This window comes from Anguilla anguilla, chromosome 3 (assembly GCF_013347855.1).
Source record: "Anguilla anguilla isolate fAngAng1 chromosome 3, fAngAng1.pri, whole genome shotgun sequence".
NCBI classification, from domain to species: domain Eukaryota; kingdom Metazoa; phylum Chordata; class Actinopteri; order Anguilliformes; family Anguillidae; genus Anguilla; species Anguilla anguilla.
The window spans coordinates 14,351,093-14,373,280 of record NC_049203.1 but is presented as its reverse complement, the minus strand read 5'-3'; the positions used below and the strand labels follow the sequence as shown (position 1 = coordinate 14,373,280).

The window sequence follows — 22,188 nt, the reverse complement described above, 5'->3', positions numbered from 1 at the left end:
CCCTCACTCAGGCAGCGGAAACCTGGCCTGAGTCCTGGGGGTCTCCAAGGCTCAGGCTGCCATTTTTTTTCTCCTTACAATTCTTACAAATTTTTTCCTCAGCTGAACCTCTTAAGTCATCGCTGTGCCACCTGCATCCATAAAAGGAGCACTTTCGCATGTGTTTTCCCTGAAGCACAAATAAGGGGTAGATGTATTGGCATAGATGTTGGTGTGGGGGCTAAGAAAGTTATTCTCTGTATTGGGGTAAATATTGGTGTGGGGTAAGATAGTTATTCTCTGTATTGGGGTAAATGTTGGTGTGGGGGGTAAGAGAGTTATTCTCTGTATTGGGATAGATGTTGGTGTGGGGGTAAGAGAGTTATTGTCTGTATTGGGGTAGATGTTGGTGTGAGGCTAAGTGTGGGTGAGAGGGTTAGGGGGGCCAGTGTGAGGAGGGTAAGATTCCCCCAACGCCTGAACCAGTACGCTCTGTGTGTCCCTTTACGTGCTCTCCTCCAAAGTCAACATTCTGTGGGTCTGCTGTCGGGACCTGATGCATGTGTCCCAGGTTTAGTGTTTCAGGGGTCTGGTCTGGGCTGGGATTCCTCTGCACAGACGTCATCAATTATCTTTAATTAGCAGGGTGACTCTGCGCTGAGCAGGGAGAGAAAGCTGTGATTAAATAAACACAGAGGTTGGGAATGAGAACTGTCAGTCCACATGTGTCAGCTGTGTGATTCCTGGTACCCTGGGATATGCACACGCACATACACACACGCACACATGCACACGTACACGCACATGCACACACATGCACACACACACATGCACACACATGCACACGCACGCACACACACATGCACACACACTCTCACACACGCACACACTCACATACTTTCAGCATGCACCATATGGGGGTTTCTTATGATTAGGTGTCATAGTTTTCTGAGCTCAGATTTTAGCGATTCATAGTTTCTCTGAGTTTACTGCTGCAGTGCTTGCCAGTAGGTGAATATCCATGGATCACATGCATAGTTTGTGTGGGTCCGTTTCAGCTAAAATGCTTCCACATGCCCGTTGCTAGGCTGTCCAGTCAAATCATTTCCATTACTCACATTACTATTAATACCACTGCTACCAATAATAATAATCATAACAATAGCATAATAAAGCTGTATTAATAATAATGCAATATTGATAATATAAAAATCAATAGATTTGTTTGTACAATTTGGGAACATCTCTATCTACAAAAGTGGCAGATCCACTGGTCGCATTTCTAGACAATGCAACTATGTGAGAGTAGGGAGCTTAAAATTAGTGTTCGGCCTCAACGATGAAAAAGAAAAGTTGCATTTTTTCACCTTTTCTAATTAACATATTACTTTCTTAAATTGTAAGTCATTTTGAGTATAGTCCATTGCACTGTGATTCAGCCCATTGCACACATCCACACAAAGAGGGAAATGTATATGCAATCAGCATTTGTTAATGCATATCTGTAACACCGTCTGGGAAGGTTCACTGTTCAGGAAACAATGCTGTTTCATTTCCCCCATACACAATTCACCACAGACAGATTGAAATACAGACTAGCAGACTAAACACAACTCGTTTAACCACTGCACAAGCAAAGGAAGTACTCAGCAATCATTAAAATGAGCCAAGTCCTTGAGAGGGAACGTCACATATTTATGAGACAAAGAACTTCTGAACTTACTGAGGCAAATAACAAAAGTTCAATCAAGGAAACAAATCAAATCAGGCTCCTAGTTCCAGGGGCTGCTGGGTGGCTCAGTCAGTTAAGGCACCATGGTTGTCTATACTCTCAAAAATTGGGAGTGGGGTTTGCATGTGAACATGGTGGTGATTGCAGACAGTTTGGCATTTCAGATTAGGGTGGAAAATGGACATGCTCAACCCCAAGTTGAGAGCCAATTAAAAAAATTTTTTTATTTAAAATACAATTGGAAAGCTGCTGAAATATGTGGTTCTCAAAATGTTGAAAAAAGAAAAAAATTTTCAATAACTGTGTACATTTGGATCTCACTGTCATGCACCTCACCTCTCTAGTGCTCAAGTGCGAGATGCAACAGGCCATTGTGACCTGCTTTGAACTTGTGACACTGAAACGTAGTAGTTTTCTGCCCAGCAATATGACAACTACCCACAAGCCCAGTCAGGCATTTTACTCCATCCAATAATAAGCAAGAGTCAACTAGACACCAGAGTCACTTCAGCAACTTACACCTGAAATTGCATCAGTACTTGTATGTGTAACTGTATCAGAGATAATATGTAAAGTGCTCTTGAAAATAATTGTGTATTTCTGCCCTTTTGTCCTTTACCTTGAGCAAGCATTGTGTTCAGCTTGCATATCACAGGAAACTTCAACTTCAACAGAAACAATACAGTGTTCACAATCTTTTACCTCCTGTCTTCACATTCAAATATGAAAATATGTGTGGGTGTGTCTGTGTGTTATCGCGTTTGTTTCTGAGTGTGTGCCTGTGTGTGTGTTTGTGGTAACCCTTAGCCAATCTCCCCCTCACCAATTCCCAAGTTTGGATATCATTCCAGACAGTGTGACCACAGCGTCTGCGGCCTGTCAGTGCATCGCAGAGCAAGCTGACGGCTGATATGTGTGCATGAAGGCCTTTCCCAATGGCACTTCACTAAGATTAATCGCCAAGGAGCATTCTTCACCGACGAGTCATAAATGATAGCGATGGACCTTGGGATGGGGGAAAACGGAATTTTAAAAGGACTGAGAAACGCAGAGAGAGTTTTTCGCTCCAAGGCCCAGCCACGGGTTCGCAGGCCGCATCTAGGAGAAGTCTCGCGTCCCGCGGCCCTGCTCGCAATGAAAAGGCCTCCCGGCCTCCGCTCTGTAATGATGCCAGATTTCCTTTGATACCGGGCTGATTTACCAGGTGCCGAAGGCCCGTTTTACACGCCGTTAATCACGGCTTCGCGTCCCGGTGATGAACGGCCACAGGCGGACGCCGGGAGCATAGCAGGGATGCCGACGGTGCAGAGCGGAACCCCGCCCCTCCTCCCACAGGTCCGGCCATACCAAAACATCACCTCTGAACTCCCACCTTTCACCTCTCGTCCAGCTGCGATAGTTCTGTCGTCATCCTTAAGCAAAAAATCTTAACAAGGCGCGAAATACTTCACTTTAACTGTTGCAGCAGAAATGATGAAGCATAAACCAGGAATAATGTCAGCTGTATATTGCACTGATAAATGTATCATATAATACCTCATAAATTTTATCATTGCGCAAACAACAAACAAATCACGTTCCAACCTGTCTGTATTATTGCTGCATCTCTGCAATGTATCACAAATGAATACAGTGCACGGCTATGAAATTGGGAATCCAAGATAAACACCGTGGTAAATTAAAGTGCGGCAAACAGGAGGCAAGCACAACCGCTTCTGATGGGTAATTCTAGAAGCATCTGTGAAACGCAACAGCACCAGGATATGGGCCATTAACCAACATTCTAGAATTAGTTCTAGCATCATTCCAGCTGACAATAATAGACCTTTCTTGTAATTGATTTTGAGGCAAATCAACTAAGTAACTGATGATTATTAATCATCCTGTCAGGGTATGCTCTCTGGGTCCTGGTAAATACAATACTTTGCCCTCTAGCTGCTATAGAAGGGGTGGCCAACTCCGGTACTGTAGAGTCAGAGGCTTGCTGGATTTGTTGTTTGTCATCACTTAATTGAATAAAATCAGTTGATTACCCAGTTAACTCATCTTATCTGGTTTTTTGGTCTACATTGGTTGCTGATTTGAGGGTGAAAACAAAAACCAGTAGATCCCTGTGGCTCTCCAGGACCAGGGTTAGAGACCTCCATGTTATAGCATTGTGCCTCACACCACTGCATGAACACTAATCTCACTCTCTGGTCATTATCCACTTTCACAGAAGCACATCCAAAAGTCGACTCTCACTGGTGCCACCCAGTGGTGGAATGAACACCCTGCAGCTCTGAGGATTGCACAGTCGGCAGTATCTTCCCAAGGGTGATAGAACGCATATGCTCAGACTCTTGAGTTTTGGAACTCGCACCTGTCCTGCAGCTGGCCAATCCAAACCCTGAGGGAAATCTTGAGCAGGGTAAAGCACCTTATTATCTCCCACCAGTAGACTGAATATTCAAGGTGGCATTGCTCTCATTTAACACTATTTGGCAACATCTGGCCACCAATCCAGTGAATAATTAGGTCATTAATAAGGCATAATATGGCAATAAGTGCACAGAAGAATGAAGATGGCATGTGGCTTCTTGACATCATGACGAGCCAGTGTGCGTGTGTCTTACTACAGCAGTGATTGCCATGTATCCTAGCGGTGTTTCCATCTGATACTAAACCACAGTTCCCATCTGTGCCAGGTTAGAGTCATGTGTAATTTTCTAGCTGCTTCATCATACAGTACGCAGTCAATATAGCAACGTCCTCAAAAGTCACTGTGGATATTCTAAATAAATAAAACTGCTCTAATGAGAAACAGTCCTATAAGGCCTTATGAGGGTCATGTAAGGAATTCATATAGCAGAACCTTAGAGGAAGAGTCACGGTCTGAAAAAACAAACTGCCCTGATATTGCAGGATGTTGCCAAAGAATAGACTGAATGTTAGGCCATGGCAGTGCATGCTGGGACATTTCAACAGGACCGCCACCCAGTGCCCCACACCGACGGGATCGGAAAACCTCCCTAATTAAGTTTGCAAAATGTTTGGGGTTCTAGGCTCCATGAGGGAAGTTGTTTCCAGTTGTGTTTGGTCAAGAAGAAGGAAAATAAAGATTCAGTTCCCAAAACTGCTTCCCAAACAGCAACCTCTTCCAAAATGAGCTTTTTATTCCGTTAGACCATAAAGAGCAAACTGAAAACCTAAACAGATCAATAAATATACATTTGGGGTTTGTCTGTTTCTGGTAAGGAGCACTTATAACAACCCAATTCCAGCAACACAAAATAAATATCTGCTTCTCTGGGATAGGCATCCATTTTGGGTTGAGATATCAGTGTCTGTGGACAGTCTGCATATCTGAACATTGTTCATCCAGCATGACCGCATGAAAACCTGAAACTCAGTTTATTTGAAGAAAGTTTTCCAAATGTATCACAGCAGAGACATTTTTTTTTCCGGTTCAGCTCCACAATAACACACTGTACAATAATCTATTCCGTAATCAGCAAATAAACAGAATGCTGGAATTAATTATGTATAATATAACCAAAATACATGTAAATATACCGTTTCATTTCACGTAAATAAAATGAGGCCTATATCATAGATTAAATATACAACGTGCAGCAAGAATAATGCTGTTTACTTGAGTCAGATTCTCCAAGGCACAAAGTCCATCAATCGTTGTTCGGGTCCGAAGCCAGGTTCCGGATTGTTCAGATGCTGCAGTAATTCTCGCACGCATGGACTCACACGTTTCAGACAAACGTGAGACCTTTCTGAGAAGCGTGATTCATTCTCCGATTTCCCAGGCAACACAGTTTCGGGAAAGTAACATTCGATAAAGAAGAGAGGAGCGGTTGTTTTCGGAGGTGTAATTAGCCTTTACAGCGAGCGCCTTTTAAAAGGTGGCTAATGAAGACAAGGCCTTCTTCAGAGACGCATAAACGGCTTTGAGAAATGGCACGGAGCGCGAGCAGTTCTCCGACTCTGTGCTCGCAGGCGCCCACGTCAGAGTGGCGCAGCCCGACTGGATTCAGCAAAAAGATGTTTTTAAAAAGCCCGTTTCATCATCGGCCCTGACTCACTCGCTATCTGATCACCAAACCCTTGCCTCCTTTTTTTGAACTTATGAGCTTACTTTGATGAAAACAAATTTGCATCATAAGGTTATTTATTAATGTATTTTAATTATTTAATTTTTTTAAAAAAATTTTATTGCGTGGGGGTGCTAGGAGGACATGTCAGTTTCAGAGAGATCTGCAATAGCATTCCCCACAGCAAATTAAAAGTGTCCTCACTGAGGCTTCACTGCATATTTTCAGTGAAAGCCGTCCAAGGTAAAGGAATGATGTTGGTAAGAATGCCCATCCACCCCCTCTCACACACACACACACCCCCCCCCCCCCCCCCCCAGCCTCGCTGATCAGGTGGAATTACAGCGGGGGGAAATGCACAATAGAGCTCTTTCAGTAGGTTACCTGACTGAAATGAAGCCCAGTCACTCTGCAGCCCTGTCCTCAGGTGAACACGCACCCAGGCCTGCTTCCCTAAGGCTCTCTCTGGAACATTCCGCTACCATGTACACATGTACCCCCCACTGGTCTTAGAAGGCCTGTGTCTTGCGTGTTAGACCCCGGTCCTAAAGGGCTGGTTTTCATTGGTTGGATAAAAAGAGTCCGCACACTTTTTCTTCAAAGGCTACGATTGGCTGCAAATTTAGAGGAAGCCACAGAAAACAGCATACACTGTCGTCCTCCAGGACATGGTTTGCTTTAACAAACCGTTTGACACTCCCGGTTAAAGCAAGCCATAATTATTCTGCTTCCAAAAACCATGGCTTAAAAATAAACCAACTGTACTTTCCCTTGACTGTCAATTGAAACATTAACTTAATCCACACACATCAATTAAAAACGTGTCTGAAGAGCTCTATGTTTGTCACAAGAGGCATTAAATCAGAAGTAAGGAACTAAACATCTTGTGGGCCTGCACAGGGATCTGCTCACGGGGTAGCATACTGCCCCCTGCAGCCAGCACAAACACCTGCAAGGTACAGCATTCCCACACCACTGAACCACTTTACAGAAAAGCTTTTTCAACTGTCTTCAACTCAAGGGACAAGGGAGAACAAGACATTTTCTACCAGTGCATGAATCTTCTCATTCAATGAGGGTACGAATATCTTTATATTTGCCAAAAAGAGCATACCTTTGAACATGTGCGAATAGAATACTGGACATTTGTAATATTTGTATATGTAATATTGACAAATATCCTATACTGCAAGAGAAAGACTTGGATGAGAAGCATTTGCAAACATTACACTCAACCTTGGTGGACCTCCGAGCAAGCATTGTTTACCTAGCATCCAAACAGAAGCAGATATTGTATAACATCTTTGTCTAAATGTGCATGACAGAGTAGATTACAAGATCTCATTAAAAATAAAGATGCCTGATTGAAAATCTCTAAGTCAGCTTGTGACTGTAACAAGCTAGCGCCCTACCTAAAACATAATATAGTAAGCTAACAGAATTTTTAAAACTAGATTTTAATTGAATGCTCGCTTAATTCTTTCAACAGCTACTTTTTAAAGACAGTACACAGCAAATGCTTAAGTAGTTGAACACACCGCCAGAATGCTGATATTGTAATTAACCATACAATCTAAGCACCTGAACTAAATCAAACTAGTACTGTATAACTGATCATCACCCACTGTAAGCACTAGCCTTTAAACACCGAAAAAACCCACTTCAAAGCATGCATTGTTTTACATAGTTACTAAAAGATGCTTTTTTAGGTTGCATGTTAACACTAACAGGCAGCAATGCTCAAAAAATATGATGGCAAAATATGATCATTTAAGGACAGCCACTACTACTCACTACAAGATAAGGTCACCTTCAAGAGGACAACACCCAAACAGATGTTACATGGTGGAAGATTTTTTAAAAGGGCCCTTTTTCCCATAGACTTTCCACAGAACAAAAATATCAAGGAAAGAAGAATTTGATTCAAATTTAGTGGTGTGGAAACATTTTTGAAGGACATCTCTAAAAAAAATTAAGCTCGCATCAAAATTTACCTTCATACCTTGCAGCTCCTCATCCCTAACAGATGTAAAAGAGAGGGGCGAATGAAACATTTAAACAGTACAACAGCTCCCCCTAGTGACGGAGATCTCTAATAATGAAAAGATGAGATCTGAAGGACATTACGGTTACTTGTTCCAGCAGACCCTCTTGTCAAAAGCCAATTACACAGCTTGGGTTTCTATAAAATAACCATTTATCCAGCTGGATATACACAGAAATGATTGAGGTTAAGTACCTTGCTTAACATACTACAGCAGTGTTCCAACAGGGATTTATGGAACTTCCAAGTATAAATCTACCTACCTCTATTGCACATAACCAGATGTGCATTTAACGTATTCTTATTTGAGGTGGGGAAAAAAGGAGCCATATATTTGCATCAGTCTTTATTAATATTCAGATTCTGCAGAACTACGAGAGAGAAAGCACACCGTTTCCATGGTTACAGCAGGAAGAGTCTCACTTTTTACATCAAACACAGTCAGACAGTTAGCATATTCAATGGACAAGTGCGTTTCAAAATCTACCACCGAGTGCCAGCAGATAGAATTAACCTAAGATCTTTTGTCTTTTTTTTCCTTTTTTTTAAAGCATTATCCTCCATTTAACGGTGCAGCTGCGTCTGCTAAAGAGAAATTTGGGACATCATCACTGAACAACATGCCAAAACAACAGTGTTAGAGGACAGAAGCTCGTAGCAGTCTAATAAGTGCGGAGGATGACTAATGCACACCACTCTCTAGATGTGTGCAACCAGGAGTGCAATCTAAAGTGAGATCCACGCTGCTCCCTAACCCAGGTCAATGCGACAAGTTTCACCCAAAGGGGGAACAACCAGCAGGACACACGAGTGTCTGTGTCTATTAGGACAACTGGCTGACGTCCAATTGATCCAACGAGTGCCTGTATCTATTAGGACAACTGGCAGACGTCCAACTGATCCAACACAGGAAGTCAGTCTGGTGTATGGAGTGCAATCTGGAGTCATTATTGTAGGCTCTGAAGTGAAGCCTGAGAGATGGTTCTGTATCAGTGCCATTTAGACACACATATTAAAGAAAAGAAGTTGTTGAAAATGACCACCATCTTAAAGTTCCTTCGCTGCCATAAATATTAGTGCTGACAAATATCTGGATATTACACTTATCAGTGGCTACCTAGGTGGCAATACATTACAGTTGAAAGAACAGTTGACACTTTAAAAGAACTAAATATATTTTCATTTCTTCATCGAAAGGATTAAATTGAATGCGAAACTTCTGCGGTTCAAACGTGATTCAACCGTATCCGCAGTGTTACATTCAGCACCACCTGGTGTTTCCCAACGGTCATTACGTATAAAGTAGTGAATGTAACACCAGCTGCAAAACACTGAGCAGAACATTACGTTGTCTAAAAGTAGACATGCTTTAACCGTGTGTGTTTAGGTTATTAACATACATACCTATTATCAAGACAAGAGAATACCTGCTCCTTCAGATTCATGTGGTGTCTCGGTTTGGGAAGCATCCCAGCTCATACAAATTGTTCTCGCAATGTTACTGGAATGTTCTGTCAATGTTATAACACCGCCACTACATGGCAGCAACATCGTGAGAACGTTTTGAGTTAGCTAGGACATTTCTAGGGAAAGTGCCTGGTAAGCATGAAGCAGTCTGAGTGAGTGTAATGTGTGCGGTCAGCCAGCCAGTAGAGGGCGCTGTTCAGGCGGCCAGGGGTCCCAGGTTCAGCTCCACGTGGTGAGTCAACCAGACCGGCTCGCAGGGGGCCCCGCTGTCCTGGCCGGGCCGCAGGGGGGTCGCCAGGTTGCGGAAATCGTGGCGGATCTTGAAGCACACGATGACGTCGCCCTGCTCGCAGCGAGGGGTCACCCTGATGAAGAAGCCCAGCTTGTTGGACTTCCTGAAGGCCACCACACTGGAGAGGGGGGAGAGGGGCAATTCATAGGTATGAGAACCTGTACATGGAGCATGGAACCAGCGCTTTGTTGCTTGCAGAGCACACTCTGTTGCGAGTTACGCGAGTAACGTGGTCTACCAATAGGCAGTGTAGCAAAATGAGTAATGGATAAGGAACGGAAACGGGAACTAGAATGGGTAAGGTACTGGTCTTGTAACCTAAACGTCATAAGTTCAATTGCTGGCTAGGACACTGCCACTGCATCTTTGAGCAAGGTACTTAATCTGCATTGCTTCAGTATATATCCAGCTGTATAAATGGATGCTATGTAAAATGTCGTGTAAGTTGCTCTGGACAAGAGTGTCTGCTAAATGCCTGTAATGTAATATTGCGTATGGAGAGGTCAGCTGCCTGTTTCATGAGAAGGAAAGCGTTTTGTTTGCTGTTGCTGTGATTGGTTGGCTGCGTGTAGTCTAGCATGTCGCGTGCAGCGTTAGACTCTCACTCCGGGTCGTCCTGGAAGTCGTGCGGCTCGGCCAGCTCGTCATACTCAGCGGCGGCATCCTTCCCCGCCAGCACCAGCTCTTTAGAGGGCAGCACCACCTGCAAGCACAGCGTTTCCACAACATTACTGCAACGTCAGGACAACATTATCCTCACACTGAACAGCCGCGCCGCGGGAATCTGCCATGTGGACTAGAGAGAATGCATAGAAAAAGGAGTGGTGATGATGAATCATAAGTGTGTGTGTGTGTGTGCGTGTGTGAGTGTGTGTATGTGTGTGCATGCAAGAAAATGTGAGCATGAGTTTCTGTACCTCAGCAATGCTATTGGTGTGGTCAGGGTCATTGGGCTCACAGCCCTGCAGGGTCACATGGGTAATGCTCTCCACAGGATTGGTCAGGGTCAGCAGCACCTGGCTCTCCTGTTCACAGTCATACAGTCAAGTGATTTCATCAATCACGTGACTTCTACCTTAAAATGTTTACATCAGTAGGCAAGCAGCTGAGCCTAGGGGCCAACTGTACTTACAACAGACAATGGTTATTTATTTAACAGTACAGAAAAAACGGAACCATCCCAAACCCCCGACACACCAGACAGCTGGCCAGTACACACTGGTCATGTCACCACCCTCCAATAGACAGCATGAGTGGCCATTTCCCATTAATTTTAGAAAGTGAGGTGAACTTGCCTTGTTGAAGCGCATGTTTGGAATGGACATGATTCTCACTTCTGGAACATAGTTTCTGCAGAACAGAAAGAACACACAAATCACACAGTGGAAGGAGGAGCTACACATGCATAACCAGGAAAAAATGGGGAGGACACTAGGTGCTCACCAATGCTCACAGTGCCAGATACTGGAGCAACAACATTAATACTCACACAGCCACTAGCTGGATCTTAAATTTTATTGAGGTCGGGTTGAATTCTGGCTTGCTCAAATTGTGCTCACATTTCTGAAAAAAAAACACAGGGAAGAGAATAACCAATCACTAAAGTTAATGGAGAAAGTGATGCAAAAAAAAACGTATGCAAACAGCACCCCCTGCATGTGTGGAGGAGGTAAAACACATACCCGGCATCGCAGTGATCTCTTGATCAGGAGCTGTTTATGTTTGGGGTGCAGCTGTAAGACTCCAGGGGGCTGGAGGTCTGGCAGCAGCAGCCTCTGCCGCAGGGTGGTCACTGCAGGACAAGATCAATCAATTAATAAATCAATCAATCAATCAATCAGTCAGTCAAAGTAAGCTGTTCATTATTAATGAATAAATCCCCCAACTAATAATTCAGTCACTTCATTAGCATTTATGTAGCACCCTGGCTAAGTGCGTAGTGTATGGGTGGCACTCCTGTTATGTGGTTAGAAACCATATAGCCCTCTGCTAATGTGCTTAGCGTGTGCGTATGCCTAGCACTCCAGGTTTTATGGCTAGTTTGTGTAACCCTCCAGTTCCAGGGCTGTAACCCCAGCAGTGGGGCGAGCGGCGCGGGCTATCCGGGTTCGAAGGCCGCACCCTCGGGCAGGTTGACTGGTCGCGTGTAGCAGTCTTCCGGCAGCGGCTCCACCTCCTCCAGGGCTTGCGCCGGCTCCAGTTTCACCTCCCTCTGCTCCTCCCCCTCCTTCAGACTGGCAGGGTAACAGAACGACAGTTAGCCACGACCGCGCATCCCGGCACCGCCCCTTCAACTGCGCCTACCAATCACAAAGCCTCAGCGGCAGCCAGATGCACTTATGTTCTGGGACCAAGAAAGAGCTGAGATGCATGTATACTCTAAGGGTAATAGTAAGTGTCCAGGTGTGTTTCCCTTCTAAGGGTGAGAGTGCCCTTTTTTGGGTAATGATTTACTTTGAATGTGAAATATTGCCCAGATGTGCGTGTGCTAACGGTTATATAAAAAAGATACTGCCCAGGTGTGTGTAAATGCTGCTGTGCCCAGGTGCATGTTCTAAAAGAGAGAGTGCAGATGTGTATGTTCTGGGATTGAGAGAGGTGCTCTGGGGTTCATATACATAAAATATATCACAGCAGAGAATGCTAGGATCAGGTTTCTCCAGTCCTAACCTCATCCATTATGAGTCAAAATACAACACTGCCCCTAGATCAGTTTGCTAATTGATCCTACCGGGATGCTTTATGAATACGGGCCAGCGGGTGTCTGTGCTCCGGGCGGTTACTCACGACAGGCCGGCCAGACTGGCGATGGACACTCCTGATCTCTGTCTCTGAGTCCTGCTGCCCAGGCCAAACTTCTCCTGAAACAGAAGAAAACAAGTGCACAAGCTGAGCCTCTCATCCTTTAATAAGGCATATTTAAACTCCTGTGAGCATCTTGAGGGGGGTATTTCTGTTTCACCAAGCAGGATTACCGAGTTAGCTGGGTAACTGCTAAGTCAAACCCAAAACAACTCTTTTTACTTCAGTCCATGTTCCAGATTTGGAAGGGTTCCGGGTTTTACTCAGTGCAGTTATCCAGCCAACTCAGTAATCCTGCTTCCTGAAACAGGGCCCAGATCATCACTAATCCCTTTCCCACATGCGTCACGATGCACGGCAGGAGAGTCTGCCGCAGAAACATCACACGCGTTCTTCTTCACAAGAAACTCTCAGAATCGAGGTGCTTTCTTTCTAAATTTGGGAAAAAATAATAATAATTTGTTTAAAAAAAGCAAAAAAAAAATGTAATTAAATTGTGGGACACATGATATGAAGCACTAAAACAGCTAAGACAGCTAAGGATACACCTGGTGTAGATCAGAGTAAAAACATGGGTGCGTAAGAGAGTTTTCAACGGTGAAAGTTGCCGCTTCACACAACCAGACCTGTCCGATTGACCACGTCACCAGATTCCCCGATGATAACTTATCCTCTAACCTTCAGAAATAACAACATCCTTCTTTCTCTCCTTCTCCTGAAACTAAGGGCCCTGTGTGTGGAGAGTCTAACTGCACTGGAGGCCTTCATGTGACTGGGAAGCCCTGCAGTTACAGGGTAGTTTTTTTTTTTTTTTGTTTTTTTTTAAAAGCAGAGGGAGAGAAAACAGTCCATCCACACAGTACGCACATGATGCAGTGTCACTAACACCACAGCCTCCCTTGTCAGACTAATAACTTTATGGTACCATCACAAGGTTCACACTCTGTATGTGAGATACGTCTGCCTAATTTCTCAGCTTCTGAGGATGTACTTTGGTAACAAGCCACGGGTCAGTTACTCGTTGGAGCTCAATCGGGGTTTTGTGTACGTGCGGCTCCACAGGGGGAAACCAGAATACAATCTTACCTAAACCAGTTTCCTGCAACTGACACAGCTGTTCTAGCCAAAGAGGGCATTTGAGAAGGTGGACTTTCGCGGTCAGAGGACTTGAACCGGTCAGTGAGACCAAGGGGAAGGGTGGGAGTACCGTGTATGCGTGCGGTCGGAGAAGGCGCGTGGCGGTCGGAGCGAGGGGGCGAGCGGTCGAGTTACCGTGTAGGCCAGGGGCATGTAGGGGCGGCGGCGGGCCAGCTTCCTGCGGTCGCGGTCCAGTTTCTCCCTCTGAGCCAGCTGCTGGTAGTACTCGATGAGCTTGCTTATCTGTGGAGAACACGTCGTGCCATCACTGCGGGAACTTATCACACATCGGCATTCAAAGCTCCCAAAAGCACACGCCCTCAGACAGTGTAGTGGCTTTGCTTTTCATATTTCACAAATATTACCTGGTTTTTATTGAGGTGTACTTTGGAATACAGCAGTCCTTGAAAAATATAAGATAATATAGTGCTAGCCTGCAGTATATACTGCCAGCCAATATACAATTTTCATCATCATCTTCACAGAAGATTTTTATTATTAACCTTTATTTAATCAGAAAATATCATTGGGATTAAGAATCTCTGGCCTGGCCAAAGCAGCAGCACAGATAAAAACAGATAGATACAAAAAGTTATCCAATATACAAGAGAGCAAAAAAGCTAAACAAAACAATGACAGCCTAGTGAGACTGCCTCCATTTTTTAAATTGGAAATTAAAAACATTTCAAGATATTAAATCTATGAGTTATAGGTCCTTCAGCCCCATATTAAAAGTAGAGAGTGCAGAGAACATAATTGCTCTTTTTACAGTCTCTGTACGGGCATTAGGCACCAAAAGCATTAAACAGCCCAGGGAGTGTAAAACATCCAATACTTTCCACAAAATATAAACACATGAAATGAATGCACATAAAAACTGCTGCACATTAAAAAGCACTCCACATAAAACCATTGCTCATTTAAATCTACTTAACATTAAAACAACCACAGAATACAATTTACTGAATGGTAAAATTTACTGGATATTACAACTGTGAATTAATATCTGCTGCACAATATAGTTTACTGTAAATTAAAATCTACAGAAAATTAAAACGACTGTGCATTAGCACATACTGCGCATTAAAATCTACTGTACATTGAAACTATTGCGCATTAAAACTTGTACATTAAAATCTACTGTACATTAATATCTACTGAAAATTAAAATGCCTGTGCATTAGTATTTCATGCACATTAGAACTACAGCACATAGAAATCTACTGTACATTGAAACTGCTGTGCATTGAAATTGCTGTGCATTAAAACTACTGTGCACAGTAATGTATTGATGCAGCTGTACTCACACGCTGTGTGTGCGGACTCTCTGGCTCTTGCCATCCACCGCTGGCTACAGAGAGGGAAGGGAAATTAAGATAAATTAGTAAGAGGCAGTGAAATGCACAGGAGAAAGGGGAAATTCAGAGGTTTAAAATGTAAATGAACACTATCTAAAGTAACCCTCAGCTGGGAAGTGCTTTAAACATCATTCAAGAAAAGCACACTGTATATACATTCAAAATAACACTATTATGACTATATGTATTATTATTATTAGTATTATTATTATTTTACTATTAATAATAATAATATTATAATAATAACATTATTATTGGTGTGTACAAGTGTGAACACTGAGAAGAGCGTGCATGGATGTGAAACCAGACTGACCTGTAAACAGGTTTTATTGCACTGAGAGAGCAAACACATGCCACTGAGAACTGGGGCCTGAATGCAGTGGAATGCGGGACTGAGTGACAGAGTGACGGCGAACAGGACACGGACCCCCGAGGCCAGCACACGCACCCACAGACTTATCGGCCATGCCCACGTCCCGCGAGGTCCAGCGGCAGAACCCGCAGGCCAGGTAGTACGCCTTCTTCATGGCCGTCTTCGCCGGGTCGTCGGGCAGCGGCGCCGGGATGTTCGTGGCGCGAGTGGACAGGGTGTGCATGCAGCACGGGCAGTCAAAGCAGTTAGCACACCTGAGAGAGACAGAGAGAGAGAGACAGAGTCATCACTGTTCACGCCTGTGGGAGAAAAGGACACCACTATACCTTCCGCCATATGAGGTAGCTCTCATCCTTTTTACATGACCTGTACATCTGTGCCATCTGTAACACAGGCGCCAACATTTTGACTGACATACTCGGCCTAGATTTCAAGAAGAATCCTTTTTTCCCACACCAAGATGCATCAGTGGTTTTAAAACTGCAATCAGCCCCTCCATAGAAGCTTTGGAGCTTTCTCAACCCGTACACACAGATCATAAGGACAATACTGGTCTCTTACACAAATTATACAACCAATACTTTTTTTGCAGCCAGTTACCATGTAATTTGAAAAGGAGTGTTACCAGAGTACAAACGCTCAGGTTATGTAGATGGCACAATGAGATTCACACCTGTTCTTTTTGATCTTCGCTTCAGCGGAAGGCATATTCTCCAAGCAACTTGGACAGTAGTGAGAGTCCACCTGATAGCAAAGGAAAAGCAAACACTTATTATATTCTCAATCACAAAAATAATACACACTTTCGGGTTAGCTAAATATATCTAAAGTTACACTAAATTATGCATTTCATTTACACCTGAACAGTATTTTACAGTGAAACAGTGTTTTACTCAGGACAACTGCCGCGGAAAGTAGTTAGTGTTAACCAAACCACGAGTAAAAGAATTCCCAAATATAAAAGTAATTTGTACAATCGTTCAGGGTGTGGTAGCTAAGTAGCTGGCTAACTAGCTAGCCAATGCTAAACAACAATAATTATTGGCGTCATTCATATATCTTTCCCGTGTATAGCGTTTTACGATGTTTTATTTTCCATACAAATTCAGTAAAACAGTCTGGGTGCAAGGAATAAAATGACATAGCGACCAATAAGTGACTCACTCCCATCTTCCATTTTTGCTTGCTAGCTAGGTAGCAAAATAGCTAATTATCGTGACAATGCGACCGGCTCAATTAGATGGAAAGTCGTATTGACAAGACATTCACCGAACAATGAAGCAGGCATATTTTTAGCTCTTACTAACAATGCACTGGACTTGGTTGAATTGATTTAGATAATTATCTAAGATTATCTAGTATGGCAACCTCTTGTTGGCTAAACGGCAAGCGAACGCCGCACGGAACGGGTGGAACCAACATATGTAGCTATTATTATGTAGCCAAACCCCACCCTGGCAGATGAGCAATTGAAATAAAAACACAACGCGTTTCTAGTTTGAATTCGACACTACTTACTTCGTGAGACACACATTCCAGAGAGCGTAACTCGCTGCAGTAGCGACAAAAGTAAAGCTGAGACAACGGAGAACGAATCCGTTTTTCTCCGTTAACCAAGTAGAGGACCCTGTCAGGCTGCAGAAGGGACGCCATCTTTGTCGGTAGAATCCTCCCCAAATCGCCACGTCACTGGCCAGCAGTCAGTGCGGTAGACACTGGAGGTATTTGTTATCCTTCTCGCTTATCTATTCGCGAGGCACCATCTGCCTTGTCATTGGTGTATTCAACGAAATATCATCATTTAATTGGCTGAAAAACTAAGCGTTGTGTGTGAGGACAAAAGCAACTTGTGCCTAAAACGCTCCATCTTTACAGATGATGGTGTGTGTGGATTGTGACCTGATTCCTGCCATCTCAAAAAAGAAGTAAACTGGTTCAAATAAGAAGCGCATAAAACTTACTTTTTAATTTACTTTTTTGTTTTTAAACTGTGTAAATACAAGGATTTAAAGAGTAAATACATGTTGGCATGTGTCCAGATGCTCTTAACAGGGGTTTTTTGTTCCTCGGTATTAACTCGGTCGCTAAATAAAGACTTTGTATAATATATAATTCTATATAACAGAAATTCACAATCTTCACCCAGCCCTATTTACCATGCTCACCCTCTAAATAATCTTCAGAACAAGTTTCCAATTTTGTTAAAATATCCATTAGACGTTTTTTAAACTATGCTGTATTGACATTTGCACTTTGGGATACATGCTTCAATATTTCTGTAAGGTTGTAATTGTCACTAACTGCTGCCATGTCTCCATTCCTCTTTCAAACGACCTAACCCTGTAGATGCAGTGTCGTCCGCGTATGACAGCTGCACAACCTGGTCTAGAGCACCAAATTTAAGACTGATCGGAACCTCGAAGTACAGAGCTCGGCATGTAAAGGCACATTGCTACAAATTGTGAAACACATCTGCCTTCCAAACCAAACCAGCCAATCGCTGTCCTCCTTCCGTCATTTTGGTAACCGCTGTGAGAATAATAAACTGACGAACTTTTGAAAGCAAGACGCGAGCATCGGAAATATAATTCCTCTTGATTTTCTTATCGAAAGGAATTTGCACCGAGGACTATTTAACGCATCTAAACCTGCCATTTTAATAAACCGGTGACCACGAGGTGAGTTTTTTATTTTTATTTGGCAAGCTCGATGAATTGGAAAGATACTCCGTTAGTTGCTTTACGTTTTATGTAAACTGAATTACATTAGGCTATTAAGGAAATCAAATGTTTTGTAAACTATGAAAACATATCAAAGTTACGCTTTGAGTTGACGCAGTTTGTCCGATATACACAAAGTAGCCTATGCTTGATCACTAGATTACGTGAAACGTCACTGTGTCAGCACATGGATCTCCCACGTAGTGTTGATGTGTGTTGATGAGTTCCAGATGTTTACGGGTTTCTTCCTTGGAACTTTTTTTTTTAAACGTCGCTCGGTGTACTTCCTTGAAGATTAGACCCGAGTTTCAAATTAGTAGGATATTTTCTTGGATGGCAACAGTCCACATCTCCGCACATATTTGCTTTGTGAGATATACATTGCATTTTAACAAAAACCAACAACCCTGCAAACATCTCAATTGTTGAGGAGAAAATGAAAATGGTAAATCATAATGGTAAGGATTACCGTACAATGCGTGTGCGCGTTGAAATTTACAGGACATGGATCTCAGACTTTAGTCGTGTGGGCCACAGTGTCAGCGTGTTTTTGTGATCTCCTTTCAATCATTTGGGAATTTGGGCTTGGGGGGCAAGGTGTGTGGATTGTTCGTCCAATCGATTACTTAAATTGGGCATTTACGCGCTGAAATAAACATAAAATGAGCAGATACTGCGGCACTCTAGAACTGAGGTTTGAGATCCAAGATAATCATCACAGCAGCAGTATTTCAGCGGTGTCATGAGCGTCTCAACGAGCGTCCTCTGACGTAGGCCTGACGCACTTGGAAGCTGAAATTACGGATCAGTGTAGTTTCTGTGAAAGGGTTGTGACATGATTATATTCTGTAGAATTAACTGCGGGGCTTTAAACAGGAAACGACCTGTCTCTCAAAAGGCCCGACCATTTCACCCAGGCTTGTTTGCTATTAGTTATTGACTGTTCTTTTTTCTCCAAACCTGCAGATGGAAGGTACTTCTACACCGATTGACACATTGCCACCAAAACACGTTTTGGAGATATGGGTCATTCTGCTGATCATCCTGGCAACGGTTGTTGTCATGACTACCTTGTTAGCAGGCCCCGTAGTGGCTCTCATCTTTTACCGGGTTTGGACCAGCCCTGCCAGAACTGCTGACACTTTGGAAAGGGCAACCAGTCCTTGATCTCTTCACAGGCCCAGTGTTATTGCCATCTCAATGGACATGAAGTCAAGAGACTGTGGAAACAGCTCCTGTTTTCAACCTGAACCACAGCCACATACGCTAGCATCTCTCTTTCTCTTCCTCATACAAGGGAAAAGTCAGAGTCATGTCTGATGGCTTAATTCATGAATCACAGACTAAGAGGTCATCACAGGTCTAGCTACTGGAAACAGAAGGGATTTAGCCAATGGTCATGTGTAATAATTACACTACTGGCAACCCTAGTGTAGCTTAAAAGGTTCAATGCACCAAGATGAGAAAAGCAGCCTCTTCTACTCCCAAAGTGTTGCCTGGAAATTCCGATACCAGTCATCATATTTTCACAGAATATTTTGTGCAGTTATTGTGCTAGAGGCCTTCATTTCTAGGAGTACGTGCAGGTGTAGTTCATTCGCTCTTGTGTGAGGAAGCAGAGGAAGCCCTGGTGAATGGATCCCTCCCTCCCTGGGCAACAATTTGGCAGATTACTAGCTGCACCATGGGACTGCCTGGCGTAGCTGGCCTTGGCACATTCAGTCGATCCTGGACTGTGGGGCACGTCACTTCACTGAATGAGTGCTTTAGCTAAACATGCCACATGACAGCTGAAGGACAAAAGTGTAAGAATTACATTTAATTAGTAATTCTACAAAATGCATTTTTAAACAAATGAGATAAAATTCAGTCTACTCATAATACATAGTATTATGTACTACTCACAATACATAGACTATATGCTGCATTTTTATTGGAAAATATTGAGTATCAAAAATGTACTTACATCTAAAAAGCACAAGTAGGCACTATTCCAATAGAATTCAGGCCAAAATATTTATACCAAACATCACCTATTTTACTACCAGTAATGACAGTAGCTTTAATCTATAAAGACAGCTGCTTATGGCATGTTGTGGGGGAAAGGAAGGACAGAAAAATCCCATAGTTTTTTTAAAGAACCATTAGTGGGAGAAAAGCTTTAAAATGAAAGTGCTTTCATTTCCACAATGGACACGAGAGAAACAAGCCAGTCTCTGTCTCATAATCCCCCAGGACAAGCACAGCCTTTCCTGTTTCACAAACATCACAAGCTTAACCTACAAACATGTCAGTCAAGGAAATTTTATGAACTTTCACAAAGATTACAGGTGATTGTCTCTAAAGTTATATACACAGGTAACATTTATCATGGAAACTCATGGGAAATGCCTACAATTGAAAAAAATACTGCATTAAAGGAACTGGGATGTTTTTAAGGAAATGGACATAAAGAAGGGAAAGTTGTTCATAAATGAGGAATTTGGTTCTAAAATAAATTCAGGAAGTTCAGCGTTGACTGAATTATCTCACTCCGCATGTGTTTTCACAGCAGTCATTATTACAATGTAAAGGGGCGTGTTAGTTTAATAGTTTTAAAGTTTTAATTATTTGCACAGTTAACAGGCTGTGTAATAATATTAAAATTAGGTTAGACAAATGAATGTGCTGGTGAGCAACATAAAACAAAAAAATCCTTGCAGCAAGTATTTAAGGGAACAGTTGAAAATATAAACAAAATAACTAAATCTGGGAGAGCATACATAAAGGTCAAAGTGAGTTAGTTCTCAGTAATGCATTTTCTGTACCACGTGGCATTATTTATCAAGCGCACAATGTGCTTCTGTGCAGTGTGTTTGTTTTAGGAAACGGAGTGTGAAATTTGGAACAATGAAACAACTGAATGTTTTTCATTACAGATTAGGCATACGGTACATGTACAGTACAGAATGACCCGCTTTCGTTGTTGATCGATTCTAGCAAATGGTTACTGGACTGAAAACAGCCTGATGTTTTCATTTGCAATGAATGTGGAAGATTCATCTGTGCTCCCATACAGCATAAAACTTTCAGATTTTATGGTGTTCTATTTTTTTTCTTCTGTGTATTAATCCATTATTCCCAGAAACAAAAAAAATTAAACTGTAACAGTATTCATAAAGAATTGTGGTTATGAGTTGTATCATCTCAGCATCTACTGCAGAACTGAACACTGTGAACCAAATGTGAGTTTATTTTAATGCATTTTAAGACAGATGCGGGATCAGATAAAGAATGTCGAAAATATCCTCTTTAAGAGTGGAAAATGCTTCGGGGGGAACATGTGACAGTTGAGAATGGCAGCAGGATAGCTGTATCAACAGGAAGTGTGGGAAATGCCTGCCAATCTCAACAGCCCCACCGCAGGGAGCTTTCATTTTCCCATCACTCCTTATTCTGAAGCTTAACATGCACCACGCACAGGGGCACCTCTGAGCTTTTGGGGGCCATAAACACCCCACACCGCCCCCACCCCCCCCCAGTATATAATCTCACAGAAGGCGGGGTTTTATGCGCAGTGCATGTCTTGTCTACAGGATGGGGCACCACTGACTGCGCGCAAAGGAAAATGCCAGACATCATACACAGCACATTTTTACAGTAAATGTTAAGTACTGATTGAAATGCAACTTGATTCAAAACGACAGTGCAGTTTTCCTACAAAAGCAAGATGCACAGCCAAGGGGAATAAATCAGTGAAATATTTTGTTAAAAGATGGGTTGAATGGTTTTTCCTCCCAGGCCTGTGGGCTCATTATGAGAGTTACCTGATGACACCTAATGGCTTTAGGCCTTTGTTTGAATGGGTTGCCTTAAGGTGAAGACTGAAGGAGGTTAAATTAATGTAACTCGCAAAGACCACAGACAGGATCAAACCACTGGTCTCATACGACTTGAGTAAACAACTTTCTAAGACATAAGAAAACAATACATACCTTATTCCACAACTGAAGGCTAATTAGTTCAGCCCCGGAGGGTTTGTAACTGAGCATAACTAAACAGCTGCTGCTCGGGTAACAGGTTTAAACAGTCTACATCCCATCCAACTCCCTCCCTACACCCAAAGTACATGTTCAAGCAGGATCCTTTATTTTTCTGCCATTTTGTTGTGATCTTTCTTCGATGATTAGGGGTTTTTCTTAGATCCTTGGATATATAAG

At 42.8% G+C, this 22,188-nt stretch overlaps 1 protein-coding gene and 1 long non-coding RNA gene across 2 annotated transcripts; one reads left to right on the top strand and one right to left on the bottom strand.

Annotated features, from left to right (window-relative positions):
* Window positions 1–8,171: 8,171 nt before the first annotated feature.
* dctn4 (dynactin 4) lies at window positions 8,172–16,960 on the bottom strand. The gene is made up of 13 exons (XM_035411589.1): window positions 16,788–16,960; window positions 15,943–16,013; window positions 15,345–15,523; window positions 14,846–14,889; window positions 13,674–13,781; window positions 12,387–12,460; window positions 11,721–11,833; window positions 11,282–11,391; window positions 11,089–11,162; window positions 10,895–10,949; window positions 10,517–10,624; window positions 10,205–10,302; window positions 8,172–9,717 (listed from the first exon to the last, which is right to left on the bottom strand). Exons 1-13 carry the CDS (start codon window positions 16,920–16,922, stop codon window positions 9,504–9,506), a joined length of 1,383 nt encoding a protein of 460 aa, XP_035267480.1. The 5' UTR covers window positions 16,923–16,960; the 3' UTR covers window positions 8,172–9,503.
* An 812-nt stretch (window positions 16,961–17,772) lies between these two features.
* LOC118223122 lies at window positions 17,773–21,141 on the top strand. Its single transcript, XR_004764403.1, has 2 exons — window positions 17,773–17,947; window positions 18,956–21,141. It is a non-coding gene; the product is annotated as an uncharacterized LOC118223122 (long non-coding RNA).
* Window positions 21,142–22,188: the final 1,047 nt, after the last annotated feature.